The sequence below is a fragment of the Eretmochelys imbricata genome, chromosome 4 (genome assembly GCF_965152235.1).
Source record: "Eretmochelys imbricata isolate rEreImb1 chromosome 4, rEreImb1.hap1, whole genome shotgun sequence".
Classification (NCBI taxonomy): Eukaryota; Metazoa; Chordata; order Testudines; family Cheloniidae; genus Eretmochelys; species Eretmochelys imbricata.
The window spans coordinates 120642685-120664486 of NC_135575.1; the positions used below are offsets into that span (position 1 = coordinate 120642685).

At 41.0% G+C, this 21802-nt stretch overlaps 1 protein-coding gene across 5 annotated transcripts in view; it reads left to right on the top strand.

Moving 5' to 3' along the window:
* WFS1 (wolframin ER transmembrane glycoprotein) overlaps positions 1–21802 on the top strand; it is a 57348-nt gene that overhangs the window by 32820 nt on the left and 2726 nt on the right. For all 5 annotated transcript variants that reach the window (XM_077815872.1, XM_077815871.1, XM_077815875.1 and 2 more), the window contains 4 exons: positions 10337–10481; positions 11335–11505; positions 12574–12654; positions 18766–18911. In XM_077815872.1, coding sequence (XP_077671998.1) covers positions 10337–10481; positions 11335–11505; positions 12574–12654; positions 18766–18911 — 543 coding nt within the window. The remainder of the gene's footprint in view (positions 1–10336; positions 10482–11334; positions 11506–12573; positions 12655–18765; positions 18912–21802) is intronic.

Here is a 21802-nt window from a genome sequence, read left to right on the forward strand (position 1 = left end):
TGAGAGATGCCAAATAGCTTCTTGGCCTGGAGGAATGTTCCTTACTTAGGAAGGATATCAGATTTCCCAAGTTCCAGTCCAGTACCAGCCTTTGGGGTAGATGTGAAAGTTAATTATAGATTGTAAGCATCTAGGGGCCGGGAATGTCATTTGTATTTTGTCCAGTGTCTAATACAATGAGAGAAGAGGGAAGTGTCCATATAGTGACTGTTGGATACTGTTTTGATTTTAATTTGTTACCATTGGAACAAAATGCAAACCTCATTCAGCACTAAGGCTCCTAGGCACTACGACTATACAAAAAATGAATAATACTAGAGTAATGTAACTGAGTTGTTTCAAGGTTTGCAAATGACTCAACAGCACCAACCTTGGGTCATTTGAAAATGTACAAAGTATGTTTCCTGGTATGGTGGATTAGTAAGGTCATTCATGTACACAGGGTTGAGATCTTTCTATAACTTTCCTCATCTATGCTGAATAAATGCATTTAAAAAACCCTCTAGGTACTAGCTACCATTTGGCTGTTCAGTGGCCTACGAGAATTGAGTTGATCTTAATTCTGTCCCTGAAGAAATTTGTTAGCAGTTTTAGGGCTTTTCTATACTAAAAAAATACATCGGTTTCATTAGATCAGGTTAAAATTCTAACTAAACCGGAACAAGCACCTAATGGAGTTGCACTTAAACTAGTTTAATCCTCACTTTAAATCACTTCAGCTAAACTTGTTAAATTACTGACTTTAATTAAATCAGTAGAAACATATACATGGTCAACCAGATGTGCTAATTTAGTATAGACAAGGCCTGAACGACACTGAGACTGTACTGTCATCTCACCCTCACAAATGGCCCTTCTAAGCTGAGAAGTAATGACATTTGAGAAAATTGGAGATGGGGGTCAGGAGTGAGAATATCTGAGTGCTGCTGCACTGTGGGAGATATCCCAACAGAATAGTAAAAAATAATAATAATAATAGTAATAAATAATCTCTAGAACTGGTGCAAACATCCTGCATACTTCACCCATGTTCTTCAGCCCTGGTATTTGAGGGCAGCCTCAAGAAGGGAGCAGTCTGAAGAGTTCCTGGCCTTTAAAACAGCCAAACACCTTTGTGGGTAATGGTATTTTGAACTTGGAGGATCCTTGCCACCAGAACCCTCAATTTGGTTCCAATTCCAGCAAAGAACAAAAACCTGTAATTTCTAGTTGATTAAGAAATATGTAAGATAAAATGGTAGAACAAAGCTTGTGGAGACACAGAGAAAACTAACGTGTGTTGATGATTTGTCCATTTTGGCTGACAAGAAAGAGGAATTGGTAAATATGGTATCAGAGTAGACGTTGGTTTGAAGATTATGATTTGAAGGTGAACCCAAAGAAAACTGAAATTATGCATGTAGGCAAGATGGAAGAAGAGATGCTGTTAACTGAAGTTTTAGGAGAGAAGCTGAATCAGAAGAATTTGTGTACTTGAGAACTATACAGTGCCATCCCGAAGAGATCTTGAAAACTGAAAAGAACCCAATGTCCGAGGTGACAGTGAAAAAGGTGGTAGGAGTACTGTAGGACCAGCAATTAAGTAACAAACTGAAGGCAAAATTGTATCTTGTGTGTGTTTATCCCTGCCTGCTGTTTGATTTGGAAACAGTAGGTCTTATGGAGATGGGGGAAAAAAGAAGACACCAGTAGTAGAAAGTAATATATTGAGGAGAATGGCAGGCAAGCAGAGGGTAGACAGTGCACATGGAAGAAATTAGAGGCAATATAAACTTGGGACTCCTAGTAATAGGCTGGACATGTTATAAGAATGGGAGAAGAACAAACATTAAAGAAAGCGTGGGAGGAGGAGGACAGCAAGAAAGGATATATTAGACTGACTTTGGAGAGACTTTAAGGGAAATTTGAAGAGAGAAGACTGGAACTCCAAGACAGGACACGCGGGTTTGGAAGGAGTGATAGAGTCATGGGCACTGCTGACCCTGTGTAAACGGGAAAAGGGATCGTGAAGTGTAAGAAATATATAAACAGAACCCCTGGGTTACTGCTGGAAAGTCCTTCTCTGTTTTCATCTATAAAATCAAAACCTGTTTAAATAACAGTAAGCCACAGTCCCGGTTAATGATATTCTGGACTAATAAATTGGCTATTATCTGAGGAGTTTATTAACCTAGAATATGATCTTTGCATTCTTGTCAGGAAGACTTTACTGTTGCACTGCAGCTTTAAACATTTTTAAATGAAAGTTGAGCAATAACAAGCAAAATGGGCTGTCAAAACACGGAGAAGATAATTGGTTTAAAAAAACCCCAAACCTGACATCTCTCTACCCTTCCTGGTTCACTCCACCCTTATACCCCCTCCTCTGATGCCTACGTGTCAATAAGGCTCTTGTCTTAAAGATCACAGTATGTTTTCAGGTTTAATTATGTTCATCTCAAAATAAACAAAAAATCAGTTAGGAACCTGGAGCCCTACTGTCCTGTGGAGAGGGACAAGAGGAAGGAGGAAAACAAGATTTTAAAAAAAAAATCTTGTTTAAAATATTTAAATAGATTTTTCTCTTGGCAGTTTGATAGCCAAGAGTGTGTCCATTGTGAGGGTGGGGAGTGTGCATCTTCAGCAGAAGTGAGTGAAAAGCTGAGGTAGTGATATTTGTAGCTTGCTTACAGCCTAAAAAATTGACTAGAGAAAAAATCACTCAAAATTCATGAACTTGGACAAATCACTGTAAGTATTATACTGAAATAATCCTGCACTCTGTCTCTCTCAGACTCTGTTCCAGGAATTTGCGTACAGTACTTTTATGGAAAAATAACTGTACAGAATTATGCAGATGACACCCACAATCCGAACTGCATAATGGAGAAGAGGCAGTGATGTGTCTGTTACTGTACAGGGTCTCTGCACTCTTGATTGGTTGTGACCACTCTGTTTTAGTTAGCAGAGCACAGCAGTATGAGGGAGTGTGTGCTCATGTTATAGGAAAAAGAAAAGGAGTACTTGTGGCACCTTAGAGACTAACGAATTTATTTGAGCATGAGCTTTCGTGAGCTACAGCTCACTTCATCAGATGCATACCGTGGAAACTGCAGCAGACTCTATATATACACAGAGAATATGAAACAATACCTCCTCCCACCCCACTGTCCTGCTGGTAATAGCTTATCTAAAAGCCATTTCCAGCACAAATCCAGGTTTTCTCACCCTCCACCCCCCCACACAAATTCACTCTCCTGCTGGTGATAGCCCATCCAAAGTGACAACTCTTTACACAATGTGCATGATAATGAAGTTAGGCCATTTCCTGCACAAATCCAGGTTCTCTCACTCCCTCACCCCCCTCCAAAAACCCACCCCCATACACACACAAACTCACTCTCCTGCTGGTAATAGCTCATCCAAACTGGCCACTCTCCAAGTTTAAATCCAAGTTAAACCAGAACATCAGGGGGGGGGGGGTAGGAAAAAACAAGAGGAAATAGGCTACCTTGCATAATGACTTAGCCACTCCCAGTCTCTATTTAAGCCTAAATTAATAGTATCCAATTTGCAAATGAATTCCAATTCAGCAGTTTCTCGCTGGAGTCTGGATTTGAAGTTTTTTTGTTTTAAGATAGCGACCTTCATGTCTGTGATTGCGTGACCAGAGAGATTGAAGTGTTCTCCGACTGGTTTATGAATGTTATAATTCTTGACATCTGATTTGTGTCCATTTATTCTTTTACGTAGAGACTGTCCAGTTTGACCAATGTACATGGCAGAGGGGCATTGCTGGCACATGATGGCATAAATCACATTGGTGGATGTGCAGGTGAACGAGCCTCTGATAGTGTGGCTGATGTTATTAGGCCCTGTGATGGTGTCCCCTGAATAGATATGTGGGCACAATTGGCAACGGGCTTTGTTGCAAGGATAAGTTCCTGGGTTAGTGGTTCTGTTGTGTGGTATGTGGTTGTTGGTGAGTATTTGCTTCAGGTTGCGGGGCTGTCTGTAGGCAAGGACTGGCCTGTCTCCCAAGATTTGTGAGAGTGTTGGGTCATCCTTTAGGATAGGTTGTAGATCCTTAATAATGCGTTGGAGGGGTTTTAGTTGGGGGCTGAAGGTGACGGCTAGTGGCGTTCTGTTATTTTCTTTGTTAGGCCTGTCCTGTAGTAGGTAACTTCTGGGAACTCTTCTGGCTCTATCAATCTGTTTCTTTACTTCCGCAGGTGGGTATTGTAGTTGTAAGAAAGCTTGACAGAGATCTTGTAGGTGTTTGTCTCTGTCTGAGGGGTTGGAGCAAATGCGGTTGTATCGCAGAGCTTGGCTGTAGACGATGGATCGTGTGGTGTGGTCAGGGTGAAAGCTGGAGGCATGCAGGTAGGAATAGCGGTCAGTAGGTTTCCGGTATAGGGTGGTGTTTATGTGACCATTGTTTATTAGCACTGTAGTGTCCAGGAAGTGGATCTCTTGTGTGGACTGGACTAGGCTGAGGTTGGTGGTGGGATGGAAATTGTTGAAATCATGGTGGAATTCCTCAAGGGCTTCTTTTCCATGGGTCCAGATGATGATGTCATCAATATAGCGCAAGTAGAGTAGGGGCTTTAGGGGACGAGAGCTGAGGAAGCGTTGTTCTAAATCAGCCATAAAAATGTTGGCATACTGTGGGGCCATGCGGGTACCCATAGCAGTGCCGCTGATCTGAAGGTATACATTGTCCCCAAATGTGAAATAGTTATGGGTAAGGACAAAGTCACAAAGTTCAGCCACCAGGTTAGCCGTGACATTATCGGGGATAGTGTTCCTGACGGCTTGTAGTCCATCTTTGTGTGGAATGTTGGTGTAGAGGGCTTCTACATCCATAGTGGCCAGGATGGTGTTATCAGGAAGATCACCGATGGATTGAAGTTTCCTCAGGAAGTCAGTGGTGTCTCGAAGGTAGCTGGGAGTGCTGGTAGCGTAGGGCCTGAGGAGGGAGTCTACATAGCCAGACAATCCTGCTGTCAGGGTGCCAATGCCTGAGATGATGGGGCGCCCAGGAGTTCCAGGTTTATGGATCTTGGGTAGTAGATAGAATATCCCAGGTCGGGGTTCCAGGGGTGTGTCTGTGCGGATTTGATCCTGTGCTTTTTCAGGAAGTTTCTTGAGCAAATGCTGTAGTTGCTTGTGGTAACTCTCAGTGGGATCAGAGGGTAATGGCTTGTAGAAACTCGTGTTGGAGAGCTGCCGAGCAGCCTCTTGTTCATATTCCGACCTATTCATGATGACAACAGCACACTAAACTTTCTAAACTACTACATGCTACAAGGGGCCACAGCAATGGTTCCCTCAACCCACCTAGCAATATTGTTAACCTATCCAACTATACTCTCAGCCCAGCAGAAGCAGCTGTTCTATCCCGGGGCCTCTCCTTCTGCCCCTCCACCCCCACGAACATGATACAGTTCTGTGGTGACCTAGAATCCTATTTTCGACGTCTCCGACTCAAGGAATATTTCCAAAATACCTCTGAACAACATACTAATCCACAGAGGTCTCCCTACCAACACTACAGAAAGAAGGATTCTAGGTGGACTCCTCCTGAAGGTCGAAACAGCAGACTGGACTTCTACATAGAGTGCTTCCGCCGACGTGCACGGGCTGAAATTGTGGAAAAGCAGCATCACTTGCCCCATAACCTCAGCCATGCGGAACGCAATGCCATCCACAGCCTCAGAAACAACTCTGACATCATAATCAAAAAGGCTGACAAAGGAGGTGCTGTTGTCATCATGAATAGGTCGGAATATGAACAAGAGGCTGCTCGGCAGCTCTCCAACACGAGTTTCTACAAGCCATTACCCTCTGATCCCACTGAGAGTTACCACAAGCAACTACAGCATTTGCTCAAGAAACTTCCTGAAAAAGCACAGGATCAAATCCGCACAGACACACCCCTGGAACCCCGACCTGGGATATTCTATCTACTACCCAAGATCCATAAACCTGGAACTCCTGGGCGCCCCATCATCTCAGGCATTGGCACCCTGACAGCAGGATTGTCTGGCTATGTAGACTCCCTCCTCAGGCCCTACGCTACCAGCACTCCCAGCTACCTTCGAGACACCACTGACTTCCTGAGGAAACTTCAATCCATCGGTGATCTTCCTGATAACACCATCCTGGCCACTATGGATGTAGAAGCCCTCTACACCAACATTCCACACAAAGATGGACTACAAGCCGTCAGGAACACTATCCCCGATAATGTCACGGCTAACCTGGTGGCTGAACTTTGTGACTTTGTCCTTACCCATAACTATTTCACATTTGGGGACAATGTATACCTTCAGATCAGCGGCACTGCTATGGGTACCCGCATGGCCCCACAGTATGCCAACATTTTTATGGCTGATTTAGAACAACGCTTCCTCAGCTCTCGTCCCCTAAAGCCCCTACTCTACTTGCGCTATATTGATGACATCTTCATCATCTGGACCCATGGAAAAGAAGCCCTTGAGGAATTCCACCATGATTTCAACAATTTCCATCCCACCACCAACCTCAGCCTAGTCCAGTCCACACAAGAGATCCACTTCCTGGACACTACAGTGCTAATAAACAATGGTCACATAAACACCACCCTATACCGGAAACCTACTGACCGCTATTCCTACCTGCATGCCTCCAGCTTTCACCCTGACCACACCACACGATCCATCGTCTACAGCCAAGCTCTGCGATACAACCGCATTTGCTCCAACCCCTCAGACAGAGACAAACACCTACAAGATCTCTGTCAAGCTTTCTTACAACTACAATACCCACCTGCGGAAGTAAAGAAACAGATTGATAGAGCCAGAAGAGTTCCCAGAAGTTACCTACTACAGGACAGGCCTAACAAAGAAAATAACAGAACGCCACTAGCCGTCACCTTCAGCCCCCAACTAAAACCCCTCCAACGCATTATTAAGGATCTACAACCTATCCTAAAGGATGACCCAACACTCTCACAAATCTTGGGAGACAGGCCAGTCCTTGCCTACAGACAGCCCCGCAACCTGAAGCAAATACTCACCAACAACCACATACCACACAACAGAACCACTAACCCAGGAACTTATCCTTGCAACAAAGCCCGTTGCCAATTGTGCCCACATATCTATTCAGGGGACACCATCACAGGGCCTAATAACATCAGCCACACTATCAGAGGCTCGTTCACCTGCACATCCACCAATGTGATTTATGCCATCATGTGCCAGCAATGCCCCTCTGCCATGTACATTGGTCAAACTGGACAGTCTCTACGTAAAAGAATAAATGGACACAAATCAGATGTCAAGAATTATAACATTCATAAACCAGTCGGAGAACACTTCAATCTCTCTGGTCACGCAATCACAGACATGAAGGTCGCTATCTTAAAACAAAAAAACTTCAAATCCAGACTCCAGCGAGAAACTGCTGAATTGGAATTCATTTGCAAATTGGATACTATTAATTTAGGCTTAAATAGAGACTGGGAGTGGCTAAGTCATTATGCAAGGTAGCCTATTTCCTCTTGTTTTTTCCTACCCCCCCCCCCCTGATGTTCTGGTTTAACTTGGATTTAAACTTGGAGAGTGGCCAGTTTGGATGAGCTATTACCAGCAGGAGAGTGAGTTTGTGTGTGTATGGGGGTGGGTTTTTGGAGGGGGGTGAGGGAGTGAGAGAACCTGGATTTGTGCAGGAAATGGCCTAACTTCATTATCATGCACATTGTGTAAAGAGTTGTCACTTTGGATGGGCTATCACCAGCAGGAGAGTGAATTTGTGTGGGGGGGTGGAGGGTGAGAAAACCTGGATTTGTGCTGGAAATGGCTTTTAGATAAGCTATTACCAGCAGGACAGTGGGGTGGGAGGAGGTATTGTTTCATATTCTCTGTGTATATATAGAGTCTGCTGAAGTTTCCACGGTATGCATCTGATGAAGTGAGCTGTAGCTCACGAAAGCTCATGCTCAAATAAATTCGTTAGTCTCTAAGGTGCCACAAGTACTCCTTTTCTTTTTGCGAATACAGACTAACACGGCTGTTACTCTGAAACCTGTCATGTTATAGGAGTAACCTGAAGATGTACACTGTTAATTTGGTTCTAAGTACCTCTTTCTTCCTCCCAGTTTTAGCTCACGATCTAAACAAAGAGCATCCTCAAGTTAACATTAAAACTACCTGACAAGCTGGAATGAGCAGGAATGGATATTCTATAATCAGCTCAAGTCAAAAGGGTTCTAGCCATTTTACATTTTGGTAACTTTAAAATGAAAACATTTGTGCAAAAGTTTTATCACAAATCTCATTTTAAAGCCACTGTTGCACAATACTCATTCAGAAAGGGCAGATCACAGCCTAGCATACTGCATCTATCAGTGCAGTTTCATGGAAAGGCTAGGTATAGGTTGGTCTGGTTTTCTATTAATTAAAAAAAAAACCCACTAATTCCAAGAGCTTATGTATCTTTAGAACCAAAATAAAGGTAAAATGTTCTCTTCAAAAGGTAGCTACTTACAGATGCTGTTACTGTACCTTACACAGAAAGCTCTGTCACAAAACCCAAGTCTTGGGCTGTGGTTCCTTGTGCAATAGTCATTCTTATGGCTGATTCCATGATTTGTGTTGGCAGATATCAGTTTCTGGGACTATGGGATATGTGTAGAAGAGCTGTATTAAGTGTTGCTGTTTTGGGATTTAGTCAAAAACGTGGTGGCTATAACTATAAACACACTGTAGGAATAGCTGTTCTTGGTCCCAGGTTTTATTGCCACATAATTTGTTCAAAGCAATAACTTCCATATAAATCTTGCTAACACTATGTCTGCGGTGATGACAAATTGTCAGTGATGGTACTTGTACCTAAGCTACGTTCTTGACTTTCTGCCATTTACTCTTCTTTCATCTGTTCCTGCATCAATGTGCTTTTCCATTTCATTGAGTTGAGGTATGCCAGGGTAGTAATTGTACACTGTCAGTTTGGTTTACTTGGTCTGAGTTCTCTTGCCTATTTGCATTTTTTTCTGGTAGCTTCAATTCTATGAAGTGTACATTTAATCCCAAAGGCCCTGATCCTGCAACTGGATTTGTGTGGATTGGTCGTGTAAGAATCCACCTGTGTGCGTCCAACCTGAGAATTGGGTCCCAAGTCAGACCTGCTAACCTTCCAAGAGAAGTTCAGGTTTTTTATAAGGTGGGGATGTTTAGTGCTGCAGAATCATTCAAAAGGATAATTAACAGTTCAGTTCTACAGCATAGATTCACTATTTTGGGGTTCATAGTGGTATGATACTCTAGGGGGTCGCGTTAGTTTCCTTTCATGTGTAACCATCATCATGATGATTCCCCAGGCACTCAGCTGTCATGATGGTGGGTACGCCAAATTTGAGCAAGTGGCACTGCGGCCACATAAGCCAGGTCACAACTCCGCTCACACAGAGTCCAGTCAGCGGAGCGGACATGCGGTGCAACCCCGGAGCTTGCAATGCCCAGACTGGAGAGCCAAGCCCAGCCAGCCACACAGCACAGGAGCTGCCACTATGAGGACCTGACCGAAACCACCCCAGAGCCTTCACCCCCAAATTATGTACCGGATCACGACAGGCTGTAAATATTTTCAAATGCGTCCTGACTCCGAAAAGGTTGAGAACCACCATATCAAGGCCCTCTACAGAGATTACTTCATCTAAATTCCTGTCCATCACTGATGCCTTGCTATGGCACTTCATTTTGCATTTTTAAAGTTGATCTAGCAGTACTGTATAAAAATGAGTACTTGTGGCACCTTAGAGACTAACCAATTTATTTGAGCATAAGCGTTCGTGAGCTACAGCTCACTTCATCGGATCACTTCATGCATCCGATGAAGTGAGCTGTAGCTCACGAAGGCTTATGCTCAGATAAATTGGTTAGTCTCTAAGGTGTCACAAGTACTCCTTTTCTTTTTGCGAATACAGACTAACACAGTACAGTAACACAGGCTGCTACTCTGAAACCTGTATAAAAATGAATTTGCTTAGCATCTGCTCTTTCTGTCTAGCATTACTAGCATTCACTGCTGCATTTAGTCATGTACTACCTAATGTTACCTCCTTTGTTGACTTCATCAAATGTGCCAGAAATCAGTCATTGCTTCTGCTTGCATCTTGTTCTGGAAGTTGATCTTGTTCTGGAAGTTGTTCTCCAGCCAGTTTGCTGAGGACAACTTATAGCTGTGTGCCTCAGTGTTGGAGTCAGCTTATTTGACCTTCTTTTTCACAGATAAAGCCTTCACTCGCTGAGATAAAGAGAACAGAAGGTATTTAAATAGCTAAGGAATTTTGTTTGTTCGCCATTCTTTCTAGATGGGAAAACACTACCTGAAATTAGCAGAAGACCAGGATGAAGAACTCAACAACTGTAGTGCTGTTGACTGGCTGATTCTTGCTGCTAAGCAGGGTCGAAGGGAAGCTGTCAAGCTGTTGCGGAGATGCTTAGCAGACAGAAGAGGTATGGGTTCTTTAGGAGCTTTAACTCTTATATTTTTAGTCTATTTTAGCTACAAATAATCCTCCATTAAAATATTGGAGAGACAGGTTAAAATATACTTTAAAATCTGGGTATATTTGGAGCAAAATTACTTGAACAGCTGCTGATCGAATGTTAGAGTAGTTTAATTAAAAGGACAACATAGGACTTTTCATATAGAAATATCTGTGTCAATCATGTACTTGAATTCCTTCATTAGATTCTTATTTCTTACCAAAACTCATTGAAATTCTTTATCCTTGCCTTTAAGGTTAATTTCACACTCCACCTACATATCTGCTGTTTTTCTCTTCTCCTGTCCCTCTCATTCTCCCTTTATTCTTCTCAATCCTCTTGCCTAATTGGTTCCCTGTACCATATTCTCCCATTTCAAAATTCACGCCTTCCTTCATCCCACTTCCTACGCTTGGAATAGTCTTCCTCATGTCTGCCAAGTATCTGATCTCTTCTTGAAACCCACTTCTTTACATAATACTTCCTCATCACCAGTGCTCTATCCATGTCATCTTTTACCTGTACTGTTGTCCTTGTGTCTTGTCTCCAGGCAAGATTACAAACTCTTTGTGGCAGGGAACATATCTTATGCAATCCGTAAAGTGCACTGTACATTTTAAGATATGTATAATATTTGTTGGTAAGCCCTGGACACAGAACAATATAGGAAAAAATTAGTTAACTTGAGAAGATGACGTGTGAATCAACTTGTCCAAAAACTTAGAACTAAAGTGAAAAAAAAATAACAAATTGTGGACATGTCCATCACTTCTTCCTGAAATGTGGGATGATAATATCTAATACACTTTCTTTTCTTGAGGCATTACTTCTGAGAATGAGCAAGAAGTGAAGAAATTATCATCTGAGACTGATCTGGAGAGAGCTGTGAGAAAAGCAGCCTTAGTGATGTATTGGAAATTAAATCCAAAGAAGAAGAAGCAGTTAGCAGTTTCTGAACTGCTGGAGAATGTTGGGCAAGTTAACAATGAAGGTAGGTATCTAGTACCCCAGAAAAGAAACTGATCCTGTCTAAAACACAAAATTAAAAGCAGAACACAACTTTAAAACCTAAATGACTATATATAAAAATAAAATAAATAAGTGTGTAACCCATTCATGGAAAAATAGTTGTAATGACCTTTTATCAGCTGCTCACTCTAACTCTTTAAAGCTGATTCATATGCTGTCAGGAGTTTTGCTTATGCATGGTGACTCACTTAAGTACCAATGAGAACCACCAAAGATTAGAAATGACTAACTTTTTAATCAAAACTCAGTGTTTTTGAAAAATATGCTCTTATTTACTTTAATTTTATCGGTAACAAAGCACTCTGAGTATCTTGCCAGATATTTGAAGTTACTAACTTAAAAATGCATCACAAAGTAAGCATATACTAATGATCTAAACCAGTGGTTCTCAAACTTTTATACTGGTGACCCCTTTCACACAGCAAGCCTCTGAGTGCGCCTCCCTCCAATAAAGTAAAACCACTTTTTTTATATATTTAACACCATTATAAATGCCGGAGGCAAAGCGGGGCTTGCGGCAGAGGCTGACAGCTCACAACCCCCCATGTGTTAACCTTGCGACCCCCTGAGGGGTCCCGACTCCCAGTTTGAGAACTCCTGATCTAAACACTATTCCTCTTTTTAACACTGTAGCTGAAAATCAAAATGTACTATTACGGCCACTTTCTCTACTTTCAAAAAGTACATGATGAAATGAGTTCTGTTTTTAGTATAAGCTTTGTATTGCCACTCAATCTATGCAGTTCTTTCAAGGAATTCAGCAGATTCTCACTCAGTGTCCTGTTGTTGCAAATGGGTGGTAGACCCTAAGGATCACAGCTGCTCTGGAGGCAGCTTTGCTTGTCCCTAAGTAGAGCCTTCTTAGAGGATTTCTGCCACAGTAGGACTTGGTAGCATATGCCCTTGTGTAAACTTTTATCTCATTGGTTTGAGGTGCTGCTGTCTTCTATATTTTTGCTGCTTTAGCTCATGACATTTGTTGTCGGTTGTTCGCTTAATGACTACTTTGTGAACTTCTGTTGTTGAGCAGATGGTGAAAAACAACCTGGCCCAGTTCCAAAGTCTGTACAGAAGCAAAGAAGAATGCTGGAACGATTAGTAAGCAGTGAATGTAAGTGCACACATCCTGTTTGAAATGTAATGACCATGATTTAATTTTGCTTTGTTTTGCTAAATAATTTTGCACCAGCTGTAAGTTTTTTTTTCTCAACTACAGTGTGTTAACCTAATACGTTTTTATCTTCTGATTACACAGCATTTAAGCTTAGCATCTAATGTGCACAGCTCTTTAGCCTCTGTTACCTTGCTGTAACTGTTAAACCACACCCCCTCACTGTGGATTTCTCTCTAATATTTGTCTCCTACATAAATACTTGATTTAAACAGACCTTCCGTATCCCACAAGCCCCCTAAAAGCTGTCCTTGTGATTAGCTGTCTTCACCTATCACTCATGAGACCCAGGCTTAAATTTAAGGAAGAAACGTCTCTTCTTATGGCCAAGTAAGATACAGTTTTCCTGGCATCTAAAGGGCACGCCATCCAGCCCTCCCCAGCCAAGAGAGGTCACAGTGCTATTCGGCTCTGAAAAGGGAGGAGCAGCTACTAAAGACACATCAAAATTATTGCTATCTTGGCCCTTGCTGAGGAGGGAGAGCCTCATTGACTTTTTAACTGGTAAAAATGCTACTGCTGAAAGTAAGCTGTATCTTCTATAGGTTAAAAAGTTCTGTCTCTGCTCTTATGACACCTGTACAAGAAAACTAACAGGTTTTAAAATAAAGATAAGCTTAAGCTTTAAAATTCTGATACGGGGCATGAAGATTCCAAATTGTTGGGAAGGAAGAGGGAAGGACTGGACTCCTAACTAGTTCTCAAAATCAGGACTACTACTTGCTTAGTAGGTGAGATAGAAAGGTAGATAAAAATGATTGATGTAGAGAGAGGTGCTCTGTTTACCTTCCATGCAGTACAGGAACAAAGAGATACCTGACTGTGAGCAGCAAATTTTAAAACTGATGAAAGGAAATACCGTCCTCACTCTCATCCATTTATCCCCACAAAGCATTAAGCTGTGATACTTGCCACCACATGATTATTGAGGATGGGGCATCATAGGATTGAAAAAAGGATTAAACATTTCAGATGGGAAATAAAAATTCCACTAGCTAGGATTTAAAAACAAAACACATTTTATAAGGGATATCAACCTTCCTCCTTCAGGATGCAAGTCAACAGTCCACTGCTTGGTGTTAAAAAGATAATCCCCTCCCTTCATTCCCCTTCACGGTATGTAGGTATGTTAATGCATAATTATGAATTATGTGGTTTACCTCTTCCTCTGAAGCTTCAGATATGGGGACTGTCAAAGAGGATACCAGACTACATGGAGTATTGGTATTGATCCAGCATGTCAATCCTGTATTCCAACCATTGATCTGCAGCTGCTAATCTTCATATATATCACCTATTTTTTTGAAAAAGGAAAACATGAAGAAACGATAGGAGGATTTAAAGACTGAAAACTAAGATGGCGAAGGAACATAGTGACAAACAATGCATATTGTACAGAGAGCAGTGTAGTTAAACCTAAACTTCGGTTAAGGCCATGTATAGAACAATTCTAATTCCTTTTTCATGCTACTATATAAAATGTAAAAATTCATATAAAGTCAGTCCCACTCTTCTTTATGGCTGTTTTAGATGTCCTGCAGTTCAAAAACTAGTTCTATATAATACTAAAACTTCCCGAAAATTCAGGTTGAGATTCAGTCAGGGTCACTGTCGTCCTCTCCTTCCATGCAGCCTGTGGCTCATCAGATGTATGTGAGACTGCACTGAAAGTAATGTTCTCAAGACGAACTGGGGCTTTTTGCTGGTTTTACATTAGCTTCTTAAAGGACAATACTCTGGTTAAGGCAAAGGGTGGGAGTCAGGCCTGAATTTTATTCCAGCCTTGACAGACTTTTCATATAGACTTGAGCCACACAGCGCTTAGTGTGACCCAATTTCCACTTCTTGAAAAAATGTTTAGGGCCAAGACTGCCACATTTTTTTTTTCCTCTCTCTCCATTGGAAAGCGTTCTGTGGTTTGAGTTCACTGGAGAATCTTCTGCTTTGGCACATATTGGATGATGCTATTGCACATTCCATCCCTTAGCTGCTGATCTTCTGAATCGGTGCTTCTCCTTCATTCTGATTGCAAATAAATGCAAAATAAGCCACTTTGTTCTGAATCCTTCAGCAGCTCATAGTGTTGGGGGAGGGAAAGGGGGTCAGTAATTTTCTGAAGGCTTAAATGGCAGATGAAATAATAGGGTAAATGAACCTACATGTAAGTGTAGGCAGAAATTGATGTGCACATTTCTTTTTTTACTGCAAATGGGGGAGGCAGGGAATTTGTCATAACCAAACTGAAGAAAAATCTGAATAATAAAGTGGAACCTACAACATATGCTTTTAACATCAATTGAAGAGAAACTTGGGTGTCAAGTTACTAATGGCGTTTAGAAATGAGAAGTTTTCATCAAACACTTAAAGTAGGAGGTTGGCTGTTCTCTCCTCTCCAGAGATGGAGTTGGCTGTCCGTGCTTGAGCAGAAGCAGCTATTACTAGCTAATATTCACTTCCCTGACCCAATCAGTTTCATTTATGCTGTGCATTTTGCCAGAGGCAAGTTTTCTTCTGATTTAATGCATTGCCAACACTTGGAAGCCCGATTTAAGCCTGTTAGCAAAGATTTGAGATGGGGTGAACTCAGTAGGACGACATATAGACAATTTATAGGTGACATTGTCTGTCTGTGGACAGTGGCCACAATGCCTGAGAATGTAAATGTCATTGTATTTGATTTAACATGCCAGCCATGTATTACAAACTAAACTCTCCCCATCAGCATATCACAGAAGTGCTGTCAAAGAATTTTTCTCTATTCCAACCCTCTCCTCTTCTTGAAAGCTTCCAGAGAAGGAGATTGCAGGACTTCCCTAGGCAATTTTTTCCATTTCCATTGTCCTTTCTGTTTCTAATTCTACAACTGAGAAGAGTCTATTTTATAAACGTCTCCATGTATGTCCTGACAGAACAAGCTGTGTCTGTTCAATGGTCGTTGACCTTATGGAAGTCAGTAGAAAGACTCCCATTGATTTTTGTGGGCTTTGGATCAGACCCTAAATCTGTAAGTGAGTGGCAAGAAAAAGGTGATCTGAGAATAGGGATGAAGAGGAGTAAGGAATAAAACTTAACACATTTCTTGATGGTTCCTTGGCATGCACAGTGTGGTGCAAGATTAATTATTTTAAAATATACACTTAAAATATGCAAACAAATCAACATATATCCTTGTGAGACTGAAGATTAAAGTATATGATGCTGCTTTTTTGTTACGTTCCTGTACCTTCTCTTTACACTTAGAGTGCCCAGAATGCTGCTAGTAGGATTTTATGTAGGAATGTTTTAAAATTACAGTAAGACCACAAATCAATACATTAAATCCTGTCCTTTAAAACTCAGTCAATTGTTTCAATTTCCTGTGTGTAACTAGTGCTCAGATAAGAATTAAGCAGACGAGCGTTCGTATCTTTGTCAGCTGACTCTCTAAACTTACTGTGTGGGAGGCTTGTTGTAGGTTTTTGTCATTCAAAAGTCTTTCATATTTGAAGCAATATCAGGTGCTTCAGTGTGTGGGGAAAGTTGGCATTAATTCTTCCTTATAATTGATATCAAACTTGTTTACCATGGAAACTGGCTAATCTACAGTGACTGGGACAAGCTGTAGGAGGCGATTGAGACAATTGTGTACATGATCTTGTATCCCAGTACTCCTCAGGAGGTTCACAGGGGTTAATCGAGGCCCTCCATTCCATTCATAGGGCTGGAGGGGAGTCTCCTTGCCCTCTTTGTGTTGAAGGAGTCAAGTAGCAGCCCATGGCAGCCCCCACTCATTGAACTCCCCTGCAGCAGGGCTTCAGGAAGTTGTAAGGAGCATAACATTATAGCAAATTCCTGAGTTAAAAATATGAATTTTTGTACTTTATATGACTGGTTATTCTGGCCTCCAATCACCCACTATCCCACACTGCAGCCAGGGCCTCACACGTGCTCTACCCTCAGTGTTCCTCTTCATCCTGCCCCTCCCATGATAACTCTCTTCCTCCATCCTTTTCAGCTTTCCTTTTTTAGAAACTCATTTCCCTCCCCACCATTTCTCAGACCCACTCTCTCACTTTACAGGCTCACACCCGCATGTGCGCTCACTCTCTCTCGTTTCAAAAAAAGATAACTCATGGTGATGCAATTATGTTACTATTGTCTTCTCTGTTTCTTTTAGTGCTATCTGAGATTCAAAGCTCTTCATAGCAGGGAACATGCCTAAAGTGTCTGGTGTACTTTGGGTGGACACTTCTTGAAAGAGTAGTAAGGGATTTGTTTCTCAGGGTCTTTAGCCAAAATCCTTCTCCCCACTATTGTATGCAGCGGCAGTCTTGTGCCACTTTGTCCCCAACGTGCCTAAATTTAAGTAGTGGCATATGTAGTGTATTTAAATAATTAATTTGTGCTCATCTGTATTTGGAGAATTAACAAATAAGCAAACAGACAAGATGACAAAATCCTGCTACTACGCTATGTAAATCAGCAATGTTCAATTTGGTGTCCGTTCAGTTTAGATCACTTCTAATGATGGTTCATAGCATGCTGATAAATATACTTCAATATATTTGGAAAAAAGTATATAATATCCAGCCTCACATCATATCAAAATTATTAGATAGAGGGAGATTATATGGGGTCGTGTGTGTGTGTGTGAATTATGAGGCATTGCTCATTTTACTGAGTTAATGAGGTTTCCTAGATATTATAGGAATTTACGCAGTGTATTCACCAGAGAACTGACTTCTGACTCAGTGCAGACTTTCAGTTAGACTTTGAGGAGTTTTTTTTCTGTGGCTCTTTGTGTCTTTTTTAACACAGCAGAGCTACTGAACATGTAATTATTTTTACCCCCAAAACGTTAAAAGGGAGGGGAAAGTCATAGTTGTTTCAGATAAATAATAACGTGATCTGAAACCTGATAAAATTGCAGTGCACTAGAATAAGCATACAAATATCTTTGACAGGTGAAAATATCTTTACTGTAGCTTTAATCCTGATGAAACTTGGACACAAAATATGAAATAGATGCAGTCTAATCAAATGCAATATAATGTATTTCATACTGTTCTCAGATAAACATGTTAATTCACTTTATTTCTTCTTTCTTATAATTTGTATATTATAGTAATAAATACTGGTCTGAATATGACCCACTACACTTACAAGATGTATTGTGTCGGGGGTAGCTATGTTAGTCTGTATCCACAAAAACAACAAGGAGTCTGGTGGCACCTTAAAGACTAAAAGATTTATTTGAGCATAAGCTTTCATGGGTAAAAAACCCCACTTCTTCAGATGCATGGAGTGAAAATTACAGATGCAGACAAAAATATACTGACACATGAAGAGAAGGGAGTTACCTCGCAAGTGGAGAACCAGTGTTGACAGAACCAATTTGATCAAGGTGGATGAAGTCCACTCCCAATAATAGATGAGGAGGTGTCAATTCCAGGAGAGGCAAAGCTGCTATCTATAACAGATTTGAAAGTAGCTATAATTGAACAAAAAAAACTTCAGAAACAGACTTCAAAGAGAAACAGCGGAACTAAAATTCATTTGCAAATTTAACACCATTAATTTGGGCTTGAATAGGGACTGGGAGTGGCTGGCTCCTTACAAAAGCAGCTTTGCCTCTCCTGGAATTGACACCACCTCATCCTATTATTGGGAGTGGTATGCACATCCACCCTGATCGAATTGGCCCTGTCAACACTGGTTCTCCACTTGTGCGGTAACTCCCTTCTCTTCATGTGTCAGTATATTTATGTCTGCATCTGTAATTTTCACTCTGTGCATCTGAAGAAGTGTGGTTTTTACCCACGAAAGCTTATGCTCAAATAAAGATGTATTGTGACCACTTATTACCACCAAAATTAATTTGCTACCTCTGAACAGGTGACAAAATAAACACCTGTTAACAAGAGTTTAATTTCTCCATAATACAGCCACAAAGTTTATTTGAAAATAATTTCCACATCAGTCCTAGAAAGGCTGGTCCATGCTTTGTAATTAATGGGATGCTAGTACTGTAATTTTTGAGCTCTTTTTTGTTATCTTCATTATAACTTGCAGCTAAGAACTATATTGCTTTGGATGATTTTGTTGAAATAACCAAGAAGTATGCAAAGGGAATCATCCCAACTAACCTGTTTGTGCAGGAGGATGATGATGATGAATTGGCTGGAAAGAGTCCTGAGGAACTACCACTGCGACTAAAGGTGAAAACTAGTTAAGCACCTATTGTGTGATATATGTATTGAAGGACTCTTAGTTAATTTATTTATGGCCAAAATAGCCTACCTTCGAATGAGCTACCTTCAAAACTTGTATCTAGTCACCAAACAGTATCATTGATGCAACTTGTGTGAGTGTATAGTTGTGTATATATACACATACATTGTATGATGTTTTTGTACATATGGCATAAATTTAGAAGGAAGATGTACTGAAAACATAAAAATTGTTCTTGGAAGATGACAATACATCTTCATACTCACCTTGCAGAGGACAACATGCCTCTCTTTTGCCATATTTTGTATTTAGATGTATATCTGCATTTATTAATTACAGAGACCAGTTGTCAAGGTTCCTCCCCCACTCTGAACTCTAGGGTACAGATGTGGGGACCTGCATGAAAAACCTCCTAAGCTTATCTTTACCAGCTTAGGTCAAAACTTCCCCAAGGTACAAAATATTCCACCCGTCGTCCTTGGATTGGCCGCTACCACCACCAAACTAATACTGGTTACTGGGGAAGAGCTGTTCGGACGCGTCTTTCCCCCCCAAAAGATACTTCCCAAAACCTTGCACCCCACTTCCTGGACAAGGTTTGGTAAAAAGCCTCACCAATTTGCCTAGGTGACTACAGACCCAGACCCTTGGATCTTAAGAACAATGAACAATCCTCCCACCACTTGCACCTCCCCTTTCCTGGGAAATGTTGGATAAAAAGCCTCACCGATTTGCATAGGTGACCACAGACCCAAACCCTTGGATCTGAGAACAATGAAAAAGCATTCAGTTTTCTTACAAGAAGACTTTTAATAAAAATAGAGGTTAAATAGAAATAAAGAAATCCCCCCTGTAAAATCAGGATGGTAGATACCTTACAGGGTAATTAGATTCAAAACATAGAGAACCCCTCTAGGCAAAACCTTAAGTTACAAAAAAGATACACAGACAGAAATAGTTATTCTATTCAGCACAGTTCTTTTCTCAGCTATTTAAAGAAATCATAATCTAACACGTACCTAGCTAGATTACTTACTAAAAGTTCTAAGACTCCATTCCTGGTCTATCCCCGGCAGAAACCAGCATATAGACAGACACAGACCCTTTGTTTCTCTCCCTCCTCCCAGCTTTTGAAAGTATCTTGTCTCTTCATTGGTCATTTTGGTCAGGTGCCAGCGAGGTTACCTTTAGCTTCTTAACCTTTTACAGGTGAGAGGAGCTTTCCCCTGGCCAGGAGGGATTTCAAAGGGGTTTACCCTTCCCTTTATATTTATGACACCAGTAAATAAATGAATGAAGTCTGTAAACTTGCATATACAAATGGGAAAACACAGCAATGGACTAGATGTGTAAGAGAGCTCACTTTCTGTTTTGAGGGAATTAAAGGATGAAACTGGCTGGCAATGGTTTACGCAAACCAATGCTTCACTGTTAAACAGTACAAACAAAATCTAAACAGGAGAACTGAGACACACATGCGTACATGGATCTAAATTTCAAAGTGGCAGCAGTTAGGGAGCATCATGCTCCCTATCAGCAAATCAGTTCTTTACTTGTCCTCCTTGGACATTATGTCAAATGTTAAGGGACAAGAAAAGAACTATATCTCCTCGTGCTTCCAGGTAACTGACCTAATGTTCTGAAGATGATGTACTTGGAAGGGACACTTCACCAGTGAAAAACCTTACTCTTAACTTCCTGGGCTTTCTGCCCCAGTTAGTATGAAATATAAATCTCTGTTGAAAGCTTCTTGGCCTTTCCCTTGAAGTACTTGATATAAAGGCATATGTTTGGCACACCATGGAAACTGAATTTTTTTGTGGTGTTTTGAGGCTGTGAAGCTACACTCGCCAACATTTTTAGTTCAACATTTGCTTGAGATGTGGTCTCTTTCTAGATGGTCCTTTCCATCTGTCCTGCAGAAAGGCAGTGTCTTTTCTTACAATAACTCCAGTGTTGTTTGACAAGTCACCCTGCTGGGCAGGTCATCCCCTGCAGGATAAGTGGAATATTAAAGGCTCTTTAATATGATTGATAGTGGGTTAAAGGAATAATCCTAGATCTGTGCATAGGGAGGGAGATGAAATAGTACTAGCTGCTTATAATAATAAAGAGATTGAAAAGGATTAATAGTTTTTGATAGCTGCTTGCTTACATACTTGGGAAGGAAAATTTTGGAAAAATGCAAACTACCTGTAAAGATTTATGGCTTGTCCACATGGCAAGTTACTGCATAGCAAGCCACAGTGTGAATCTACTGCTTGGCAAGCACCAGCTTAATGTCCTGTGAGAACACTGCTACAGCACTGTGAAAGTTCTGGAATGTGGCTTTGTGTACAGTTTAGCATGCTTTCACTGGGCTGTAACAATGTCCAAGTGGGACAGTACTGTGCGGCAAGCCAGCATGCCACAGAGTCACACCCTGGCTTGCCTTATAGTAACTTGTCACATGGACAATTGCTTATGGTAAATCTGTATAACAATGCACGGTGTGTGACAGAATCACTGGAGAAGCTGACAGTTACAGCTGAAGGAATGGCACACGATAGTACAGAATTGCAGCCCTGTAGTTCATCTTTATAATACCAATGGGCACTTCAGTAGGAACCTAATTGAGCAGAATGCTAGATTAGGAAGCTTTTTAATAAAAAATGATATAACCTATTGATGATGAGATTTGTGTTCCTTTCCGAAAACTTTTTAGATATCAATATGGGGAGGTAAAGTAATCTGTGCCTCATCTGATGAAGTTAATATAAAAAAATGGTCACAGAGAAAATCCTATTTTGTCGTGCAACACCTCTTGAAATAGAAGTATTTCAAAACAAGCTAGGTTTGACTTATGGCTATTGCTTTAACATGAATATATATACTGTAC